Genomic DNA, 24,285 nt, shown 5'->3' on the forward strand with positions numbered 1-24,285 from the left:
AATGACTGGATGCAGCATGTACTCATTAAATGTCAGTTCTCCTTCTCGCTGCTCTCAGCCCAGTCCTCCTAGACTTCAAGTCACTTTCTGGGTTCACTAGCAACACCCTCTTCCTCAGTCATGCTCTTGACAGGACATAAGGCCACTTCAGGGCTGCTGAATGTCACCCCAAGAGGCTGTGCATTACTCAACTTCAGGGTTGGGCCTGCCTTCTTCCTCATGACTTAGCTTTCACATCTCATTCTCCTGGCTTCCTTTGGGCCTCAACTTCTTCACTGAGCCCTGGGTTCAATTCCAAGTACAGGGGGGGAAAAAAGTTGATGCCCCATTATATCTGCAAGTACAAACTGTAATAATCAACACGTCTGAGGAGGTGGGTGGCAAGGACAGAAAGAACTCTCACCAAAAAATCAAACATTGTCATCTGACTTATGCTTTACAGTCAGTCACAAGCATTCTGACATTCCTATCAAAAACTAAGGAACGAATGAGGCACTGACTGACCAGGAAATGTGACAGTTTTCAGAGCTGGTTAATTCCAGCCTTAAAGGGAGATTAACACTTCCTTAAAGTAGCTTTCTCACCTCCCCCCTACCATTTTTAGTCCCTTATCTACTCCAAGTCAGTTTAGACTTTGAGTCACGAAATTTCAACCACAAGGCCTCATACCTGCTCAGAACCTGGCACCCTGATCCCTACACTAATCCTCCTCTAGTCTCCTTCTGAAGTTTTCAGTAGTAGGTGCCACATCTGCTTTTAGCTAGCCTCATTCTGCAAACAACAGATTGAAAAAAAGTAATATGCAGTGAGGAATTGCTACATTTCATTTAGTGGGATATGTAGTTTATAGCAACATTTTCCCTTCTATTCTCACAATAACCCCATATAGTCTCACTGTCTTAATTTTGCAAATGAACATAAGTTCACAGAATTAATAGCTTGCCCACAACCAAAATGAGGATTTGAAAATTCTTCTATAACATGCATTACACATGTCAGCTTATTTAAATGTTCCCTTCTTCATTTTCCACACATTATTTTATCTTCACATAAGTCATCTGAATTAGGTTTGTAGAAGAGGTAGCCAAGGTACAAAGGAATAAACAAATTAACATATAAGTGGAATTTCTTCTAGTCTGTATTGTTTTAAGGGCATAAAAGCCCCACTCCTTGGTATTTTCCCAAAAGACTTAAACTCCACATTCTATAGCAACACTGCCACTTCCATGTTTATAGCAGCACATTCACAATAATTATGAAATCAACCCAGATGCCTGTCAATAAATGAAAGGATTAATAAGAAATTGTGGTGTATACAAACATACACAAATGGAGTTCTACTCAGCCATAAAAAAGAATTAAATTGGGGCTGGGGTTTTAGCTCAGCAGCAGAGTGCTTGCCTGGCGCACGTTGAGGCACTGGGTTTGATCCTCAGCACCATATAAAAGTAAATAAATAAAGGTATTTTGTCCATCTTTAAAAAAAAAAAAGAATTAAATTATGTCATTTGCTGGTAAATTGATGAAAATGAAGAATGTGATGCTAAATGAAATAAACCAAACTCATAAACTCAAAGGTCAAATGTTCTCTCACATGCGGAAGCTAGGTAAAATAAAGGAAACAGTGGGGAGAAGATACGATATTATAAAGAACTGTTCAAATAGAAATTAATAGATGAGCAAAAAGTCAAGTAGATTAAAAAAATAGGAGAGGGGAAGGAGGATGGGAAGAAAGGGGGAGAATCATCAACTGAAATCAATTTCCATGCATGTATGAGGTTGTTGGAATGAACCCAACTACTATGTATAACTTTAAAGCTCTAATTTTAAAAAAGTATAGAAACTTTTACCCAAATTACTGTCTCTAATACTGTTCTGTTTTTTGTTCCTTCTGTCTCAAATTGCAGATAACCAATAACTCATGATAAATCCCCAATTCTCTATTCTCGGTTTCTGTATTTTCTCCTTCATGATTTGTGATTATTCCCCCTGTATTCTGAGAGCTACTCAACCTTTTTTTCCTGACCATTAACTGAATTTCCTACAAGCTCAATTGAGTTCTTCATACCAATGTGAATTTAAATATGCCCTGGGATTCTAGGTGTCCTTGCAGCATTTCTACCAACTTCCTCTCCATCTATGCCCTTCCGATAGCTTCTTTTGCAGATGTAATTAATTAAAGCTCTTTTATCAATTGATTTCATAAGGGAGATTTATCCTGGTAAACATGGGGTAAGACCTGAGTGAATCAGTTAGAATTCTTTAAAAGCGGAGCTTTAAAAAAAAAAAAAAAAAAAAAAAAAGATAAAATAAAAGCAGGGCTTAGTTTTACCCTGGAGTAAGGACCTTGTCTATGAAGGACACCTTCAGCCTATGCCAATGCCTATGGAATTCCACCCTGCTCAGGATCTCTCTTTTCTGAGGACCCAAGGACAATAGGTTTGGCCCATGTTGGTGGATTTGACCTTGTCCATTTATTTAGCCAGACTCCCCAGCTATTCATGAATCTTTAAATGTTTATTTCCCCTTCAGTTTTCCTTCTCTAGTTGAACCCTGACTCTTGAAACCTACATCTTGTTGCTTCTTTATCTGAACTCTATAAAAGGTCTCACTTCTTTGATCTTTTAAGACAAAATGAAAAGTGTCTTCTAAATTTTGCTTTGGTTTCTTAAAGAAAACCATTCTCACAGTATTCCATCTGAATACTTATATTTTTTTCTTTATACCGAATGGTATTTCACTGGACCCATGCTGACAGGTTATCCTGTTTAGGCCTCTCTGAAGGCCTAGCTTTTCTGCACAGAATGGGATTCCAAAATCACCATTCATTCTTACTATTCTGGACTGCCTCATAAATAAACCTAAAGTCTCATATAATGCAGGAATTCTCACACTAAATGAGAAAGTAAAAACACTATTAATTTGACAGTGTGACAAAAGGAACTTTTACAAAACAAGACTTATAACCCTGTGACAAAATGAAGGTTTGAGAAGCAACAAAATCTTTTACAGCTTACCCCTGGTTGCTACAGGACACTGCTTGTCTTGGAGTCAGTAGTTATTAATTCTTTTCCAAGGAAAAAAAACCATTACCAGTCTTTTTATATTTTACTGTTTTCTTCTTTAACACTGATGATAGCTGAAAAAACTGACAAGAACTACCAGTGCAGCTAAGGAAAACCTTCCATGAAAAGCTACCCCATACTCTAAAAACACTGCTGGAACTAAAGCACCAAAAGATTAAGGTGGAGGATCTACTGACCAAAATCAGACATGTAGAAGTGGGAATGCACAGACTGTTCTCAGAGCAGTCTTTCTTAAACCTGTCATCTTTCTGTTCACCCAATTCTCTCATTGTGGGGAAGATTTCCACCCCCAAAGATGACTACATCTTTTTTTCACTTAGTTATACAATAACATTACTAAGTAAGAAGGAACACTTTCCCCGGGCTATTTCTCTTTGATTCCTCTAGATCCAAGTCTTCAATGGGCCCACTCTAAACTACCCGAGAGTCAAGTTGATTGCTACTACACAGAGGTCTCAAATGAGAAACCTATTCTCATTAGCCACAGAGGCAATGAAGAACTGAAACAACTAAATGAGACTTGGAAAACTCAGAAATTGAGAACACCCTTGTCCCCCAATCATCCTCCCTCTCTCTATCAAGAATAATCCTTATTATCTGCATTTAAGGCAGATCTGTGACCAAAAGTATAGTATAGGGGCTTCTTTATATAACTAGGGATTGGGAAACACTTGGAAGAATTAAAATGGATAAACTCACTCTTCCTCTAATTGAAAGTAAGGATTAACATGAGCTCTGAGTCCAGCAAAACAGTTTCATTTTGCTTTGCAGAGTCTTTTAGGGCTGTCCTGTTTCATCCTTTCAGAGGACATACCACCATCCATTGTCATGGCTTATCAGTGTTTTGTGTGTCTAAAAGGTTACTGAATGTTGGTCACAATATGTTTGAAATGACTACCCTGGAAACCAGCACACACTATCAAACTATACTTTCCTCTATTTTATAGTAAGGAAACTGAGTAATAGTGATATGGTATTTTCCAAAAACTATGGCAATAAAACCAGGATGTAAACAGTCTGATTCCAACACCCATGTTCTTTCCATTTTAAAATATCACATCTAAACCAAGGCTTCTTAATTCCATGTTCACAACTAAAGTTCAGGGAGACTGTAAAAATTAGTACATGTTAATGCTTGCAGGAAGACACCTATGTGTATTTTTTTCCTGAGGAGAAATCTGAGCTATTTTCAAAGGAGTCACTTACCTGAAAAAAAGCCAAAAAGCACTGCATCTCAACAATTAAAGAGGATTAGCCATAAATCTTACATGATTCCTTTGTCTGTGTATTAGGTTGGGACATCCGTAAATATCCCAGCCTTCAACAGCAAGTAGTTCTCTTATGTAATGAGGTACCCTATTTACCTGTATTTTCCCAGGCACCAAGCTTACTTCATACCTTTTTCTTTTAAATACCCTTTTATTTTTTTTAATTTTTTTTATTGGTTGTTCAAAACATTACAAAGCTCATGACATATCATCTTTCATACATTTGATTCAAGTGGGTTATGAACTCCCATTTTTACCCCAAATACAAATTGCAGAATCGCATCGGTTACACATTCACATTTTTACATAATGCCATATTAGCGACTGTTGTATTCTGCTACCTTTCCTATCCCCTACTATCCCCCCTCCCCTCCCCTCCCATCTTCCCTCTCTACCTCATCTGCTGTTGTTCAATTCTCTCCCTTGTTCCCCCCTCTTTCCCCTCACAAACTCTTATATGTAATTTTGTGTAACATTGAGGGTCTCCTTCCATTTCCATACAATTTCCCTTCTCTCTCCCTTTCCCTCCCCCCACTTGTCTCTGTTTAATGTTAATCTTTTCCTCATGCTCTTCCTCCCTGCTCTGTTCTTAGTTGCTCTCCTTATATCAAAGAAGACATTTGGCATTTGTTTTCAACAGCTAGACTGTGGAACCAACCTAGATGCCCTTCAATAGATGAATGGATAAAAAAAATGTGGCATTTATACACAATGGAGTATTACACAGCACTAAAAAATGACAAAATCATGGAATTTGCAGGGAAATGGATGGCATTAGAGCAGATTATGCTAAGTGAAGCTAGCCAATCCTTAAATACCCTTTTAAAAGTAACTAAAGTGCAAGTGACTGATGTGAGCAGATTATCCCATTAGTTTCATCCCTCAATAGCAAGCATGATTAACTCTTTAAATGGTGTTACTCTGCCCTGATCACACCAGTGCAGTGTTCCTAGATTCCAATTCACAACTAAGAGAACAATCTAAACTGCAAGGTACATGGAGCACTTGAAAGCCGATTCCTGATCCTAGCTGGACTGGCAGTTCTATCAAGTTCTTTGTGTATATTTCATATTGAAAGTATTCAACCTAACTTGTTTAATTATTTTTGTTACTAAATTATTTTAAACGAATGTAAAATAAAATGACTTTTAGAAGGTGTACAATTCTAAGAATTTTACCACATATACTCTTTTTATTTATTTATTTTTTAGTTATACATAGCAGTAGAATACTTTTTGGCGTAATTATACAAGCATGGAATATATTCTATCTACTTCAGACCCAAGTACCTCTCCTTCCCCTTCCCTACCTTTGCTCTCTTCCTTCTATTGATCCTTCTGCCATTTGTCCATAGTTATTATTATATTTTTAATTAATTTCCTGTGGATGTACAGGATGGTGAGATTCACTGTGGTGTACTCAAATATAACACATAGATTCTTATACCACTACCACCACCAAAAAGATACAAAATAACTCCAATGCTCCTAAAGAATTCCCTCCTCATGATACTCCTTTACAACCAGACTTTTACCCTAATCTCAACTCTGGTAACTACTGATGTCTTCTCAGTTACTTTAATGGTGCTTTTTCCAGAATGTCATGTAAGTACATAACTTTTGGAAAGTGACTTTTAGTTAGCACAATGCATTTAAAATGTATCCAAGTTACTGCACATTATCAATAGTTTGTTCCTTTTTTATTGTTGATAGTATTCTGATGTATAGATATATCACAGTTTGTTCACATATTCAGTCAGAGAGGGAGACCTGAGTTATTGCCCCTTTTGGTGATTATGATTAATGCTGCTATTGACACATTTGTACACAGACTTTTTAGTAAATGTAAGTCTTCATTTCTCTAGGATAAAATGCCCCAAAGTGGGAATGCTGGATCTTTCAGTAAACATACATTTTACTTTTTTTTTTTTTTTTAATGCTGAACTTTTCCAGAGTCGCAGTTCTACTGTGCATTCCCACCAGCAGTTTATGAGAATGTACTACATCCTTGCCAGCACTTAGCATTTTTAATCTTAACTATTCTGTGTATAATGGTACTGTATTATGGTTTTCATCTGAAAATCCTGCAAGTATTCAAATCTTATTTATTCTTTGCTGCCACTGCTTAAGCAATTTTGTACAACATAAAACTTTAGGAGTACATGGAAACTACACAAAAAATTAAAGATGGCCAGTTTCCTCCTATTGAAGACAAGAAAGCTAAGGTCCAGAGAAGAAAAGTGATACAGTTGAAGTTTAAGACCTCTGCTATTTCCAATAGTTCTTTTAATCTTTGTAACGTGAACAAATTAATTCCTGATCCTATTTTAAAAAAGAGAAAGCAAAACCATAAAAGTGCCATTAGCTCCAGAAATAATTAACACAGTTCTATTTAACTTGATACTGATTTGTAAAAGTCATTCCCACTTTAATACAGAAATGGCAGAAACTATAGGTTTTAGGGCACATCATTAGGTTTCTAATTAGGTACTCAAGTACTCAGACCTCAAGATATTCTACTTAGTAAAGCAGAAGTTTCTTGGACGGTATATAAATTTAAAAGGGATTGGGGATGCCTTCTTTCTTGATTTCTATAGTCCAGACTTTTCCTTTATATATAACCTCGAGAAGCCTGACTTGGTAGCATCTGACAGTAGGCCTGACACAATTCCACTGGTTGATCACAGGCTTGACTGTTAAACTCCATGGATTTAAGAGACTCAGTGCTAGCAATACTTCTTCACCATTCTTTCCTAGAAGGAATAATCAACTTACCTGACAGGTCTGAGAGAGCAGGAACTGGGCATGCCTTGCTTAGCCCTATCTGAGCAATTCTCCTCAATAACTGCTCACCTGTAGAAAGGGGGACTTCTGGTCTGCTGGCCCTACACAGCACAATAGTCAAAGATAGAGTAGACCCTGTCCACTCTTCTAGAGATGACAGAGAAAGCCTCTGGCAAGCCTTTCTGGAAGCTCTGAGGTGAGTCTTCCAATCTTGTTTTCATAGGTATTAAAGCAAACATTCTGATCTGTCTCTGTGAGACACCTAAATTTTTCATTGGATTTGCACTCAGCAGGGAAAGATGTTGTGATTTAGGGATCCCAGGTATATATTATATTTCAGTGGAAAAAAATATTTGTGTAATTATAACATCTAATAGATGTCATCTGCTACAAGAGTAATTATGTGGGAAACCCCTTGTGATTCAGAAGACCTATGTATATACCAATTATATCAGTGTTTCTAAAAAGCAGAGGCCTTTACTTAAAGAATTTTTATGTGGAAGGCCAGTACACAAAATCAGTAAAAGTGAAACTACCCTGGTTAAGGAACTGTAGGCTTCTCAAAGCTTATCCCACTTTCGTGTTCCCATGGCCTACTCCTCAGTCCTCTTTTCCTCCAACTTTGTACAATCTTGAGAATTTCAGTAAACCTGGTCTTGAATAATGAAACACCAAACGGTTACTCTGCTACTGTAGAGGGAGAAGTACTTCGATATAATAACCATACAAAAGCAGTCCCATACAAAAACAGAAATGTTCTGAACTCAGTTTGTGGATCATGCAATTCTCACCATGCAAAGTCTGATCTGTCCCCAAAACATTCCACTCTGCTGGCAGCTTCAAGTGTCTGAATGCCAGTGCAACCTTCTCATCAAGGGAATTCACATCCCCAGATGGGGGTCCTGACCGGTCAAGAAAACGAGTGAAGTTCAGAGCCTGCTGATTTCCAGCACTGGTTGCCAGAAATTGAGCTGCGTCATATGCCTCATCCTGGACAAAATGGAAGTCTTCTTCAGCTACCACAAACACAGGCAGGCCCTCTTTGGAAGCACACAGCAGCACCTTCACTGTCTCACAGCAGTCATGACCTAAAGAAAGCACAGATGACCACGAAAATAGTATTAGACTCCCCTGATGAAAGAAGGACACCAGTGGGTCATCTTATTAGTTTTTTTTTTTTTTTTTTTTTGACACAAATTTTTCTCTTTCTAAAAGAAATCCCTTCTTCCTCTGAGCTCTAATAGTACTTTTTTCATCAAATTTCTCAAAACTTGTTTTCAGAGCTGGGATGTAGATCAATGGTAGAGCACTTGCCTAGCATGCCTGATTCCCTGTTCATTCCCAGCACCATTAAAAGAAAGAAAAGAAAAAAGAAAAAAAGCAGAAGAAGCAGAGAAAGGAGATGGGGGGGAGAGAGGAGGGGAAGAGGAAGTACTAAGGATTGAAATGGGGAAAACTATGTTATATGCATTTTATGACTATGTCAAGATGAACCCCACTATTTCGTATAACTATTAAGAAAAACAAAGGACGAACTACATTTTCAGGTTTTTAAATTGTTACTTGAAAACATCAATGAGTTTCCTGTAACAGCAAATAATTGTGTATCCCAGTTTTCACTATAACTACAAAATGGTACTAGTCATACAGTAGGCTGTTGAATATCAACTATTGCTGTTGAATTTTAACAAATTAAAAAATGAACGTTCTGGGAATCTGTTAAGGCCTAGCATATGATGGAAAAAAGTCAAATACCTACTAAGCTGAATTAGATTTGAAAACACAATTGGGAAAATTATCATTCACAGGAATATGGAAGGAATTTTACAGATTCCCCAGCATTTGTTTTACTATGACTGCAATGTAATAAATCAAACAATGAAGCCCTTTAAAAAGTGCAAACCTACTTTATTTTACTTTAGCATTATTAGCAAAGCAAGGCCTAAAAGTAAATAACAATATTTTTTACTGTTTTCAGATAAACACTTTTTCCTCTCACCTACTAATGTGGTGAGAACTTCAATGAAATCATTTGGTTCCATAATGAAAGTGTAATGCCGTGGATAGAAGCCCAGTTCAAGAGAAACAAACATGCTAAGGATTCTGTCGTATCCACTGTCCAGACAGGCAGGTACCTCATGAGCTCTGACTTCAGACAACAACCTATATGCTACCCCAAAGAGCCAAATTAGCAAAATTTAACAACACAATGTTTCTGTAGGTAAGGCATTCTTGGAGAATGAGACTTTTTTCTAGACCTAATCATTCAAAATTAAATATTTCCAATATGCAGAATGTATTCAAGTAAACACTGTCTTTTCTCAACTTTAAACAAAGATCTCAACTACCACAACTAAGTTGCTCCTACCATTATCACTCTTCTCTCATTATCCCACTCTGTGGTCCATGATTTGAGTTTCCATACCATGGGCACAGGCCAATACATATTTCAGACTCAGAAAAAACAAACTAAGATTTCTGCTGTCTTTGAAAGAGAACAATGTCCATTGTTAATCACAATGGCAAGTTATGATTTTTCCACATACCTTCACCCTTGCAACAAAAGGAAAATCTCTCACTGCTATGTAATTTTAGGATGTTAACATGTACTAAGAATCTACTATATACCAGGTATCTGACAAGTAATTTTTTTCTACATGACAATTTTATAAGGTATATATTGTCTTCACTTTCTTTTCTTTCTTCTTTTGTATTGAGGATTGAACGCAGGGGTATTTTACCACTGAACTACATACCCAGTACTTTTAATTTTAAAACAGGATCTGCTACGATGCAAAGGCTGACCTTAAATTTTTGATCCTCCTGCCCTGGCCTCCTTAGTCACTGGGATTATGGATGCACACTACTGTGCCTGGCTTTCTTCACTTTACAGATGAGAAAATGGATACTTCCAAAATTAAAGGAACTTATGCATGGTTACACAGATACTAAAAAGTAGAATTCATTATTCAAAGTCAAGGATGATGCCAAAGGACATGCCCTTTCACATCATGATGCAAGGGTATTGTGTCATATTATCCATCAACAAAGGGAGTAAGGTAACAACTAAGCTCCTCCCTGAAAGGAGTCTGACACTTGCAAAGATAGGCCAGTATGACTAGTAATCAAGAATAACATGTTCACAAGTTGTAAAGATCAGTCTTCACACAAATGTAATTCCAGAGGATATAAACACTGCCTTCTAAGTTTCTGTGAAGGATATAAAAAGCTAAAGCATCTCCTGCCCTATATGTGCATACACATACATATGTGCACACTCACTTCAATTCAATATATATATATATATATATATATATATATATATATATAGAATTTGTACCTTGAATATATTAAGTGAAATTAGAGAAAAACTTAATATTTCTTTAAAAGATAGTCAGCCTAATTACAAAAGCATCCATGTCAGCAGAAATTAGCCAACCAATCTAGGTAGTAGGTTTGTGTATTTCACTGGCAGAAAATATTTCTTTTAAAATATTCTATAATATCTCACTCAGTTCTGTTCAATAACTAGTAGCTGGACAGCCACTAAGTTCAAGCATCATGATTAGAAGGTGAATACGAGTAAGGGAAGAGTCTCAATTCTCCAATGCTTTATAATTCACAGGAAAGACTCCAACAAGCTACAGTTAACTGCAATGTAAATTAAAACTGGATGTGCTCTGTAAGAAACACACAATGCAACTAGGGGATGGGGAAGGAGTACATTTCACCAAGGAAGTAGCAGTTAAGAAGGACCCTTCACACGCACACTGTCCCGAAGTCTCTCAACCCAGGGATTCTTCTCTATAACCCTCAGAACTAAGGTGTTTTATTCTTTTTTCTCTTCTTATTCATTTAATAAGCACTTACTTGCCATGAGCCAGACACTATTCTCAGTGCTTTACAAATAACATCTCATAATAATCAGTAGGTATTATTATCTTTATTTGCCAAACAAAGAAAGTTAAACAACTTGCCCAAGGTTATAAATAGCTCTTACATGGCCAAATTAAAATTTGAATCCGAAGTTGGATTGTGCAGAAGAGACTGAGGGGAGGGGAGGAGAGCGAGTGTGAGAATGGGAAGGACAGTGGAATGAGACAGACATTATTACCCTATATACATGTATAATTACACTACCAGTGTGACTCTGCACCATGTACAGCCAGAGGACTGAGAAGTTGTGCTTCATTTGTGTAAAATGTGTCAAAATGCATTCTACTGTCATGTATAATTAATTAGAACAAATTAAAAATAAAAACTAAGAATTTGATTCAAAGTTTCAATACTCTAGAATCTGCCTCTACACCCCAAATTAATGTATAAGAAAGATGGCTTAAAGAGTAAAATAAGACCTGGGCACATTGGCCTAGGCTTTTACTACCAGCTACACAGGAGTCTGAGGCAGGAGGATTTCAAGTTCAAGGCAAAGGTTGGCAACATACTGAGACCCTGTCTCAAAATATAAAGGGAGGGGCTGGGTTTGTGGCACAGTGGTGGAGCACTTGCCTAGCATGTGTGAGGCCCTAGGTTCGATTCTCAGCACCACATATGAATAAATGACTAAAATAAAGGTTCGTGGACATCTAAAAAAATCTTTAAAAAAAAATACAAAGAGAGCTTACGTAGTTCAGTGGTAGAATAAGGAAGGGAGGGAGGGAGGGAGGGAGGGAGGAAGGAAGGAAGGAGAAAGAAAAAGGAAAGGAAAAAAGGGAATAAAAACAAAACAAAAAGAGGGATGGTAAAAGAAAAGGGGAGGAAAGGGGAGGGGAGGAAAGGGGAAGGGGGGGCACCATGGAAGAATCAATGAGAAAGGAATAAAAAACACATTCAAACCTTGACTAAAACGCATCTATATTCCGTTGTAGCTGCTTCTCTGGGCTGCAATTCCTTCATTATAGCATGAGGGAGCTATAATGCTACCGGTACTGAGACTTCTCCAATTGCAAAAGACTATGTATGGGTCATGCCAGGCAGAAGGTAAAGAGGGAGAAATGGTCAAGAAGGAAATAGCTTTAAAAATGTAAAAAGTGCTGCGTGTGGTGGCACATGCCCATAATCCCAGCAACTCCAGAGGCAGAATGCAAATTCAAGGCCAGTCTCAGCAACTTAATGAGGCCCTAAGCAACTTAGTGAGAACCTATTTCAAAATAAAAAATGAAAACCATTTTAAGATGGGATGAGATGTGGCTCAGTGGTTAAGCACCCTTAGGTTCATCCCCAATATGGAGGGGGGAAAATAGTAAAAATGTAAAGCAAAGGGTAAGCTCAAGGGATAGAACTAATACTTTGAGAGTGAATTTTGGGAGAATATTAATTAAGCTACATCTAGATGCTTAGTAGACAAGAATTTCTTACTTATTAGCTATGTGGCCTGAGGTAAATGACAACCTAACACTATCAAATTGGGCCTTCTTAGCCTTATGAGTGGAGAGCTATAATTTGGAAGGGCCCTCCCAAATTCTTTAATACTACCATTCAAAACAACGCATAAAGCCTCACTTCAATCCAAATTGGAAGGGGAGGTGGGTAGCAATATGTATTTCAGACCGAAGAATTCCTTTAAAGACAAAAATGTTGTGATTGATTATAGCTTTGCCTCATTGTTTCAGAATTAAACAAATTTATAAATTCCTGAAAGTTCTCTGAGGTAGATAGGAAAATCACTAACTTCACAATACCACAATAATGCTATAAATAACTTAGGATCCAAATTGAATTCTGCCTTCAGTACTTATATTTGCTATGTCTTAGAAGAGATATTACAAGACCCTAAAATAATAATACCTACTGGCCTTACCCATGAAAACAATCCTTATTCTTTCTTACCAATCTTCCTTCCCCAAGTCTCTGCAAAGATTGAAAACCTGATTTAGAAAGGGAGTCACAATGCCACTAGAAGTAAAATCACCTCCTTGGCCAGGTGAGCTTGTGCATGCCTATAATGCCAGCTACTCAGGAAGCTAAGGAGGGAAAATGGCAAGTTCAAGGCCAGCCAAGGGACTCATTGAGACTCTGTCTCACAATAAAACTCACAAAGGGCTGGGGATCTAGATCAGTGGTACAGAACTTGTCTAGCATGTGCAAAGCCTTGGGTTTAATCCCCAGCATCTATCTCCTTCCCTCTTTCTCCCTGTTACCTGCCCCCACCACACACATATACACAATCACCTTCTGTATGTGCACACACAGTAAAAAAGTTATGGTGAAGCAATAGTATATCTTGTTCAAAGTTATTAAGCGCAAACATATCTGCATAGAAATCCATCTGGGACTACTAAAGTAACTACTTACCTAGGAAGGATGAGTGCATGGCTTGATGTATCCTCCAAAAGCTCATGTGTGAGAGACAATGCAAGAAAATTTAGAGGAGAAATAATTGTGTTATGAGAGCTTTAACCCAAACAGTGAATTAATCCCCTGATGAGATTAACTGAGTCCATAACTGAAGATGGGCAGGGTGTGGCTGGAGGAGATGGGTCACTGGAGTATACATTTTCTATCTAGTGAGTAGAGTTTCTCTCTCTCTCTCTCTCTCTCTCTCTCTCTCTCTCTCTCTCTCTCTCTCTCGTTTCTGATCATCATGTGATGCACTTCCCTCTGACATTTTTCTGACATATTGTTCTTGAGCCCCCAGGAATAGAGCTGGCTGTCTATGGACTGAGACCTCTGAAACCATGAACCCCCAAATGAACGTTTCCTTCTCTAAAATTGTTCTTTCAGATCTTTAGCAGTGAAAAAGCTGACTAAAACAATGAGTTAGGGGCAAACAAGGGGGAGAGAAACATAAGGTGATCTAGGGATTGAGTGTGTGTGTGGTACTTAGCAGTACAAGTATGTTTATCTCTTACTGCTGCTTTGGCAGAATTTGTTAGCAGGTAGAAATGTTTAAGTGAACTACTATCAACTCTACTTGTATATAACTAAACTGAAATATACAAGAAAAGGCAGAAAGTTTAGGCCACTAAAAGACCATGAAACAGATGTCATCCAATTGTTAGCCTAATATTTTCCTGTCAGATGAACTTAACAATCTGAAGGAGAACTTAAATCACTGTAAGTTAAACATGCCATAAATCTGAAGTTTGTTTGGTCTATTACAGGCTTATTTTTAAAAAAAAAAAAAAAACTGTGGGTTAACAGAAGAGCAGAGAACTGAGGGTTTGATGGATAACTCTTCATTGAAGAGTAACTGGAAGAATTACTACTGATCAAGAACAAACTTTCTCAACCTAATGTTACACAAGGTTGACGGGCTACTGTCTCATACTGATATTTTCTATTAGGCTCAAGAGGATCTAAAGATTAGTTTTTAATTTGTATAAACTTTTGGATAAAGCATATAGGGAAAGAAATCAGAATTTTTTTACATTAAAAGTTTTATAATGTAAACCTAAGAAAACTAAAGTCACTACACAAGCATACATAAAACTTTTTACTACTGTAAATTAGCTCTAGAGGCATGACTATTTATTGGTGACTATTAGTCTTATGGCTGCCTTTTTACATGATGAATACAGGGTATTAACAATCTCTACAGCTACACTATAAAGACATCCAATGGAAAACTCATATCTAATTTGATATAATAAATACAATTTAACTTCTTTTATAAAAACACTAAAGAAGAGTAGCAAGATTTTTGCTAGTTCCATGGTGTTTTTCCTTCCACTAGATTTCCTGTTAATAAAGGGAAAAAAAAAAAAAAAACACAGTACTTTTTTTTAAAGGAAGTTTGGAAATTTTTATTGAACTCATGAAGGAAGTAGCCCTAAAGGAATTAAGAGAGATGACGAAGAAAGATAAATTGTTAAAGACCCAAACATTAATGATCATAATTTAAATTTGATGGACCACCTGCTAACAAATTCTGCCAAAACAGCAGTAAGAGATGAGCATACATGTACTACTAAGTACACACACACATTCAATCCCCAGACCACCTAATATTTTCATCTTTTAAAATCCTTTCTAAATTTATCCTACTATCAAGCCTGTTCACAGATTTCTGAGGTAGAAGAGACCTGTTCCCAGATGAGTGAACTGAAAGGGATCCTGAAGAATACTGACTATTGACTGAAGAGTCAAACAATATTAGGTTTGAACCCCAAACTGGTTTGGTTATCATGAGAAAGCTGTTCAACCCTGAAGCCTGTTCCTTTATACCTAAAATGAGAATACCACCAACCCAAGGATTGTTACAAATATGAAAAGCAGCCATGCACAAAGCACTGGATATAAAGCAGGCATCTAAAACTGGTGTTACTATTAGCTATTAAAATGTTCCTGTTCGGGTAACTCAAGAAAAACGGATCCCTAAAACTTTAAGAAGAGCTTCTCAATCACCGTGGCCCAAAAAAGCTTTGGAGCCAATTGATGCCTTTGGCACAACAGTAGAACTGAAAAAATAAAGGAAAGGAGAAAAATAAACAAAAATACAAGAAGCACGTAGGTGAGGAGCAGCAATGTAAAGCAAAGGTCCTCTTAGAATAATTTAATCCACTTCTTTTCTAAATTCCTAAGTCAGAGGTGTGTGTTCAGGAGAGAGCTTTCCTGCAGGCTTCTTATCACTATAAGGAGCATCTGCATCCATGGAAACAAAACACTGCTACAGATACACAAAACTAAAGCACGGCCCAAGAATTACTTCATTTCCTATTAAGCTAAAAGTGGAACATATCCCATCCGGGCCCTCTCTTTTCAGAATGAAACAATTGGGACTTTGTTTTACCAGTTATCCAAAGAAGAACCCTGAAAGTGTTTGCTCGGCCAGACAAGCCCAGTCTCACACAGATGTCATCTTCTAAGAAATTAGTAGTCAGAGGTGGAAAATATAAAATAATGTCTTTACTACTCAGTTTGGCATCAAAGTATTTAAAAATCTAGTCTTTTCTATGTTTCAAGTAGATATAACAGAGTTAAAGAAAATGTTCATTCTTCAGAGCCACACTCTTTCAGAAACTGGGATTGCATGAAAAAGTATGTACCCACTGCTAGTTTTTGGTGTTCTATTTGCAGATGTACAAATTTGGTATATTTTCAAAACATCTCTGTATGCACAGGAGTATTTGAGCAGGGAGTGGGGGGTTGGGGGAAGCAAGCATGGGAAGGAATTGCATCATGTGCATTTTGGAAAAGGAAGGAGCTAATTAATGCTAAAAATGTGATCTTCTATATTCCATCCTACATACCTCTAAGGCAGACTTCTCAACCATTTTTTTTTCATTATTATCCCTCCAAGTAGCCTTTTTAGACATTTTTCTCTACTTCACACCTCATGAAATTTTAATACCATTGATATACACATATTTGTATTATGTCTATCTTTATTTTATATGTAAAGAGTAAGATTATATTTTTGTAGCCCCAAGATTCAATTTATACTCCCTGGGGGATATCAATCCTGTTGTAATGCATGCCCCAATATTCCAGTTCCATGTTCATAGTTCCAAAGTGATAAAATGTATAACTTCCTCATAACATTATAACTAGGACAGTAGAAAACAGCTATCTTTCCTGAGTAGTTCTCAGGTTTGTTTGTTGTTGTTTTTGCAGTACAAGCACTACATGTATTGACAAACTTAAAGATAACAATTTAAGTATTTTAAAATATAAACTCAGAGCTGTCTAGTAGCCTTACAGTAGTAGTTCAGAATAGGGAGACTCTTATAAAATGTCCAGTAAAAAATAAATGATTGCTTTGATAGTGGAGAAGAAATCAGAATTCTCTGATTGGGCCAATTAAAAACTTACAACTTATTTTTAAATATGTTATCTAATTTGGTTATCTCTGCACATCCGCTGCTAGAAAAAGAATCTTGGTTCACATGAAATAAAAGACACATCATGCTATAACTAACTATAGGTCCAGTTGTTGAGATCTAGGCTGCAATTTTTCATTAAATCCAGAAGACTTCTGATTGTGATAAATGTTTTTGTTTTTCCTTTTCATGACAAATTTCTTTGTATAGTACCTTCCCTTTTGAAAGAGAAAGAAAAATATGGAAGTGCTGAGTCTAATTTTGGGGTCAATGAAGGTTTGAAGTTTTTCTGTCAAACAAGAATGCTTGCTGTGAATTCTAAAAGTAATTGACAAGGTGAAAAAAGATTTCATTTTATAAAACATTCTATACCAGCATGTTTGACAAAACAGTGTGGAGAATCAACTAAAAATCCTGCTCCATTTTGCATTTGAAATCAGTGCTTTGTCTAAATTCAGTTTCATGGATAAAAGTGAATATAATAAAATAGTACTCTATATTCCCCCTAAGAATTACCTTCTAAGGATACTCAGATTTCTTTACACTATTTACCAATCCTATACTGGCTTCAAAAAAAACTACCTTAGCTTCATCTTGAGAGGAAAAGCATTAATTAAATAAAGTGTGATTTAAGGTTGGATCCGTTTACTATTCGGAGACAATAACGGGTGTTTTATGTTTTCTTTAATTACAAAATTAACGTCTTTTATTATTAGAAATGTTTTTCCATTTTAAGCTGTATTTCATAGCAAATTATATTCTTGAACCAGCCATCTTACAAGTATTTTGGATATAATATTTTATTATAAAATTCGGTCTGTGTCTAGTGTTAATTAATGCAATGAAGCATTTATTTTCAAAAAAAGAAAGTATTCTTTTCAGTGTTCAAAATTTATTAAAAATCACTATATATTATATAAGTAGCATGCTTCAATTCAAACAATTCAAACGCAAAAAAAGTAGGAAGTTCATGTCTCTACTCACCTGTCCCTAAATATGTTACTACTTTTACCATACTTTTTTTTTGGGGGGGGGGGGGGGACTGAATCACATCTAGAGCCATCTATGGTAGGCAAGCAAGAAAGGGTTACTTTAAAAATGCTTTTCCCGGGGTTGGGGCTGTAGCTCAGTGGCAGAGTGTCTGCCTAGCATGTTTGAGGCACTGGGCTTGATCATTAGCACCACATAAAAATAAACAAAATGAAGGCATTCTGTCCATCTACAACTATAAAAAAAAAAAAATTAAGAATTACCAAAAAAAAAAAAAAAACCTTTACCACTTCTCTACAGTCTGTATTCAAATGGAAAGTTCTTATTAGAAAATATAAAAAAGTTAGAAAACATACATTGGGGATATAATTGTAATATCTGGATTCAAAGTTTTGTTTTAGAAGAAAACTTAGAATGTCTAGTATTTCAACCTATTTTCAGACAATATTTGATAAAAGTTTACAGATGAACATCAAGAAGTAGCTGTCTTTTGAAGGTCAATCAATCACCGGGTTTTAGAAACTAAAACATTTCAAAACACTAACAGTAAACACTTCAGTAAAACATACCAGAGAACTAAAAAATTAGAGCCAGCAATGTGGATGAAGCATGATGTAAAAAAACAAGAATAAGGCACAAAGTTCTTTTTCTTTTCATACACAATCAGCCCAAAAAAATTAGGAATTGCAAGTCTAATCCTTGCAGAAGGATAGAGAGAGACATCCTGATTAGAAGCAGCTGCAGCAAAAAGACATCGTACATTTATCCAGTAACTACAATGCACACACTATTGTGTAGACTTTCCATGAAGAATCTTGATTAATCTGACACTGGCACTGCCCTCAGTATACAGGAAACCTGAGGCTATCAATACAGCTTAACTGATGCAAAGAAATTATCAGTTAGCTTCAGAAAGAGGACACAGACTTCTGCTCCAAGCTAAGTGTTTAATTTGAGAATCATTTCTGCCCCTCTCCCCAAAATTAGGGAGAAGGGGGATATATATATGTACATTCACCTTTCCAAAGGATCAGCTTCTGAGAACTAGAATGATTACAACACAGCAGAAACGCTATCCCATCAAGCGGCAGGAATTCCTAGAAGAAGCCTTCTTAGCGCGTACCACTGAAAGAAAGAAAATTATTCCCCTCATAAACCTAACTAAACCTTAGTAGAAGCAGGCAGAAAATAAAATAAATAAGCTAAATATATTATGTGTTAGAAGTTGATAAGTACAATGAAAAAACATAAAGCAGGAAAGGGGAACATGGAATTCTGAGAGGAGGCAGTTGTATATTGTTATAAGGTAGACAAGAAGCCTCAATGAGACGTGATGAGCAAGGGAAGGCACAAGTTTAAGAAGTACAAAAGCAGATTTAAGGCAGTTTAATTCTAGCCTAAAAAATTAATTCCATGATTAAACAAGAAATTAAAAACTGAATCCATCCATGGAGATGCACACCTGTAAATCCCAGCTACTCAGAAGTTGATGCAGGAGGCCTGCAAGCCTAGAAGGGTAACTTAGACCCTGTCTCAAAATAAAAAGGGCTGGGTATGAGCTCCTGGGTTTAATCCCCAGAAAAACAAAGAAAGAAAAGGAAAAACAAACAAGTGGGAAGAAGCAAAGAGACAAAAGGGAGGGAAAACTAAGTTAACCCCCAAAACGCACTTATCTCTATCCTTTCACAACAAATTACCAAATTATTCCAAATGTCAGTAGCTGAAAAGAAAACAGAAAACTTATACATGATGACTAGAGCAGAAAGATCCAGTTGGCAATCTCCTTTGCTTAAATAGTTGGCTTCTAGTGCACCAACTAGGGGTCTCGCTGATATCCTTACAAATCAAATATCAAATATTAATCAGCAGAGGCTCACATGCTGAAGAGTTACTTTGATGTTCCCTGGCCTTCCACAAGTAGAGTCTTCAAGGACTCTAATCTTTTCTTCACATCTGTTGTGATTAAGCTACCTGACTGAATGTGGGTAGGTAGCAGAATATTCAGGGGAATGGGGGGCATGGCTGGCAAGCATGATAGAGAATGTGGGAAGGGGATAAGAAGAACGCTGATAAGTAGAAAATGAAAGAGATGGCATTACTACAGGCCTGAAGAAGTGAATGGGTCAGGAATAATTTCTGTTGATTCAGACAAAAACTCTATTCTGCAGAGGAGAGTACACAATACTCATTTTGATTGGCTTGGGATGGCAGTGCAGGGCACCCACAGTCAGCAGGTACAAATGGACACTCAAGAGGAGTGTGGTTTGGAAAGGGGGGTACTGAGACATATAAAGAGGTATCAGAACCAAAGTCAAGGGAAGAAATGGAAACTAAAGTTCAGAAAGTTATCCTGGAAAAAATGTTACAAGGATCTAGAATAAATTTAGAACCCCAGCTGTCATTATAAGTTCAGTTGGTTTATGTTTCCAAGAAAAGTAATCGCCTGCTACCTTCCTAATTTAAGGACCCTTCTAAGGAAGATTCCAAGCACATCCCTCTCCATCAAAGTACTGGACTCTGCTGAGGTTTATTATTATCATGGCTAAAACCCAGGATTGTATCCCTGTCCTACTTGCCCTTCCCTAACTACTCATATTATTCTACTATCTAATTAAGATGCTCCTTTCTAGGTACATACGTACACATATATACATATAAAGACACACACCTTTAACTTTAAAGTTTTTCTAATTCAGAAATAATTAGTTAATAAAAATTACCTCCATTCCTTTCTAAGAGCCCAGTCACAGACTGATTCTACCCAGTTTCTCCCTATCACCAACATATAATACATTTTTAGCAATGGTAATGAATGGTACCTGCTAGACAGCAGACCTCAAGTTCCAGATATACCTTTTCCAATATAATGCCCATCGCAGCAAACAAGATGACTGGCAGTCTAAATTATAAAAAATACCTAATACTCCTGGGGGGCGGGGAATCAGTATCTATGCTGACCACTATTTTTTATTTCTTATCCCTAACAGTTTGGGAGAAATCTTCCTGTCTCAAATCTTATATCCCATATTTTTCAAAATAACTTTTGCAATGCAAGAAGGTAAATAAAACTTTCAGTAGTCATAATCTTAGTTCTTAATTGTGGCATAATTTTCAGAATTTGGTAGGTATCAGACATAAAGATAATTTATATGAAATGTCACTGGAATGAAAATGGGCAACCTGATCCAATACTGGCAAAAAACAGATATTCAAAGTGCTTCACAAACAAATTAACCTTACAACACCTACACCAACAAAGTGGAACTCATAAAAAAGATTGACAGTCTAATCATTCTCTAGATGGTAATAGTTAAGCTGTTGGCATTTTTAGAGGTTCCCTCTAACTATACACTCTTCTGAATTCTGATGAAAACTGGTTTATTGTTAACTTTAAAGCAAGGTCAACTGAGGATAGAAGCTCATCTCCAAATACAAATCAATATATCTTCAAAGGCTAGAACAGGCCAAGAGATAAGCATTACCGGATCACCCCTTTCTGTTAGAAGTAGCATTGTCCTCATAACTTCATAAAAATTTTTATTAAGTAAACATCTTTTAATTCTATTAAATTTAAAAATACAATAGTGATTAAGCTTTCATTCCACAATGAACCATAACTTATGAATTTGGGGCAAATTTGGCTTCATAAAAAGTTTTGCAGGTTTTTTCATCCTAGATATGAGAAATGCATAACTGCTTGTTTTTTATTTTTTAGTTTTACCACCATGAAATTCAGAATAAAATCTGTATGCCCATGAGAATTCATATCTTCTACCACGTTTTAGTATTTCCAAAATTTCAACATTACAATAAATTAATATTTTTGCTGATCCTGATTTTCATTTTTCAAATAATAACACTTTATTTCATTTATTTCTAATTAGGTTCACACTTCTTTGGAACAAACAAGATTAACAAAATAGAGCACCAATGTATTTAAAAATCTGAATCACTCTGGTTCACTCTTAATATTACTCTATAGTAAAGAACATAGAACAAAAATATTCAAGAACTAGTAAAGGCTAAAAAAGATCCCAAATACTTACCAGGAGCAATGGTCTCCAAAGTATCAGAACTGACCTTCCGGGTACTTGTACAGTGATGGAGGGTAGAACCCGAAAATACCAGGTAAAAAACTACATCATCTTCAACTTTGTCCTCTTCAGCAAGCAGTACTGTAACAACACAATCACCCTAGGAAAGGAAAAGATATAGCAAATTTGCGTTAGCAAAGCTCCTCTTGGAAGCCTATCTTCATAAAATATTGTAGTTAAGGAAAATTACATATATCATCTCAACTGTGAAACTATACCCCAATTCTGGTAGGTTATAACAACAAATACATACTAAGCACTTACCTGCCAGGCAATATTTAGGCATTGGAATACAAAATGAGCCTGAAAATAAGATCTCTAACTTCTTTGAGCTTACATTTTGGTGGAGGTGATTAGATAAACATGTAAATTATTAGCAGTGTATTTACTTGGTATGTAGGTTCGAAATGAGATTAAAAAAATTAGACAAAGAAGATGGAGTGGTATATTAAATAGTTATACCCTCACAGAATACTTTTGGCCCATTTTCTAGTTTCAGCAATAATTCTCTAAACTCTACACCTCAAGAATCATCACCAGGTCCACATATTCTCCAACGAAGAATGAACCCAACTGGAAATACTAGCATACAAAGAGCATGTGCCTAGACTCCAGGTAAATCTGCACTGAAGTCCCACCTACAAAGACTTTAATTAGCTCCACTAAACTCACTTCCCTTAAAAACTACACAGAGATGATCGTTCTCTCCTTATAGCTCATGTATGAAAACTTTTGGAAGAGATTCAGCTCTCACCTTAATCTAACAGAATAAAAGGTCACTTTTCTAACTATTTTGTGTCTCCTGACCATCTGGCATCCAAGCTCTTTTTCATTCATCCCTCCATGAAGACTCTGTAATCAGATAAAAATCTTATGCCAATAACTTATGCCCATGCCTTCACAACTAAAAGGCAAGATACTTTCGTTATATTCTTTTAGCAGTTTTTATAGACTGATTTTTAAACCTGGGGTCAATGGCTAAATCCAATATATTCTATGAAAAACAGTTCTAATCACTATTCTCTCAATTATAAACATTACATAATTTGTGTTGTAACCACAAGGTAAGGAGATTTTAAAGCATCAAGGTTTAAGGCACTGTAATTTAATATTATGCAAATCTTCATAATGAACTACAGGGGGAAAAAAACAATTTAGAGAAAACCCGGTCATTTAAACACCAAAATTAGAGGAAAGACTTTTCATTAATTAAAACCCCTTTCCTTCCCATTTTAACAATGAAGTTTGTAAGAGAAACATGCCACCCTGTGGTCAGATCTCATTAAGCCTCAGAAAAATCTATAAAGTCAAACATAGGACCGAGTCTATTAATAGATGTGCTCCAGTAGGTCAATTCAGAAAACAGAGTTCAAACTATTTCCCAAAGTGCTGGGATCTCTTAAGAGTTCAAATTTGTAAAAACACAACATGTAAGAAGTCAGAATAAACCACAATCATAAATAAGCTGTAACTTATGATGCCTCAAATTTAGTTATTGACATGATTACCGAAGAGTTCCAAAAGTATCCTAACACAAGGAGTATAGTAAAACAGAATTATCACTAACTTAGATCAGTTGACAGAATTATACTCTCTTACATGTAAGTTCTCCTCTTGGAAACAGTTGTGAAAAGCTCAAGCTTGTAAAATGTTTAATATCATTTGCATGACACAACCAATTAAAATGTTTACAGCACAAAAGAAGAATCAATTTCTCAAGGCATTGAAATATCATTATATCCTGAAAAAATGCAAACCAAAGTTCAAAAGTTTCATTCCTTTTCCACACAAGTTGGAAAAAAAATGATCCATGGGCCATATATTGCCTCCCACTTGTTTTTGTAGGGCTCACAAGGAAGGTTTTCACATTTTAAATGGCCCACAAAAAACAAAAATAAAATGAAACCTTTAATATAAAAATTATATAAATTTGAATTTCAGTGTTCATAGTTTTGTTTATATGCCTATTTTAATAAATTTTATTTATTAAGTGCTTATTCATTTGCACATGGCTACTTTCCCACTATAATGGGCCACAGCAATTGAGTGTATTTAACCAACTGGATCTTTAAAGGGGAGGGATTACTTAAATTTCTAATTGTAATTTTTTTTTAACTTAGATTTCTCACCTTGAATTCTAAGACTTTATATTCCTTTTCTAATTGGAGGATTTCCTTTTCACATCTTTCTGAGAGACTTTCTGTGACCTTACTGGTGATGTCTGGGACCTACCTTTTTCTGATAATAGAAGAGACAGCTAACACAGGCAGTGAAAAATTCTTTTAACAAAGCTTTCGATATCA

General features: G+C 36.2%; 1 protein-coding gene across 9 annotated transcripts in view; it reads right to left on the reverse strand.

Annotated features, from left to right (window-relative positions):
• Positions 1-24,285, reverse strand: part of Akap13 (A-kinase anchoring protein 13) — a 328,817-nt gene that overhangs the window by 196,275 nt on the left and 108,257 nt on the right. For all 9 annotated transcript variants that reach the window (XM_076851393.2, XM_076851391.2, XM_076851388.2 and 6 more), the window contains exons 3-4: positions 21,935-22,082; positions 7,929-8,225 (exon numbers count right to left, since the gene is read on the reverse strand). In XM_076851393.2, coding sequence (XP_076707508.2) covers positions 7,929-8,225; positions 21,935-22,082 — 445 coding nt within the window. The remainder of the gene's footprint in view (positions 1-7,928; positions 8,226-21,934; positions 22,083-24,285) is intronic.

Source organism: Callospermophilus lateralis, chromosome 3 (assembly GCF_048772815.1).
Source record: "Callospermophilus lateralis isolate mCalLat2 chromosome 3, mCalLat2.hap1, whole genome shotgun sequence".
NCBI lineage: Eukaryota > Metazoa > Chordata > Mammalia > Rodentia > Sciuridae > Callospermophilus > Callospermophilus lateralis.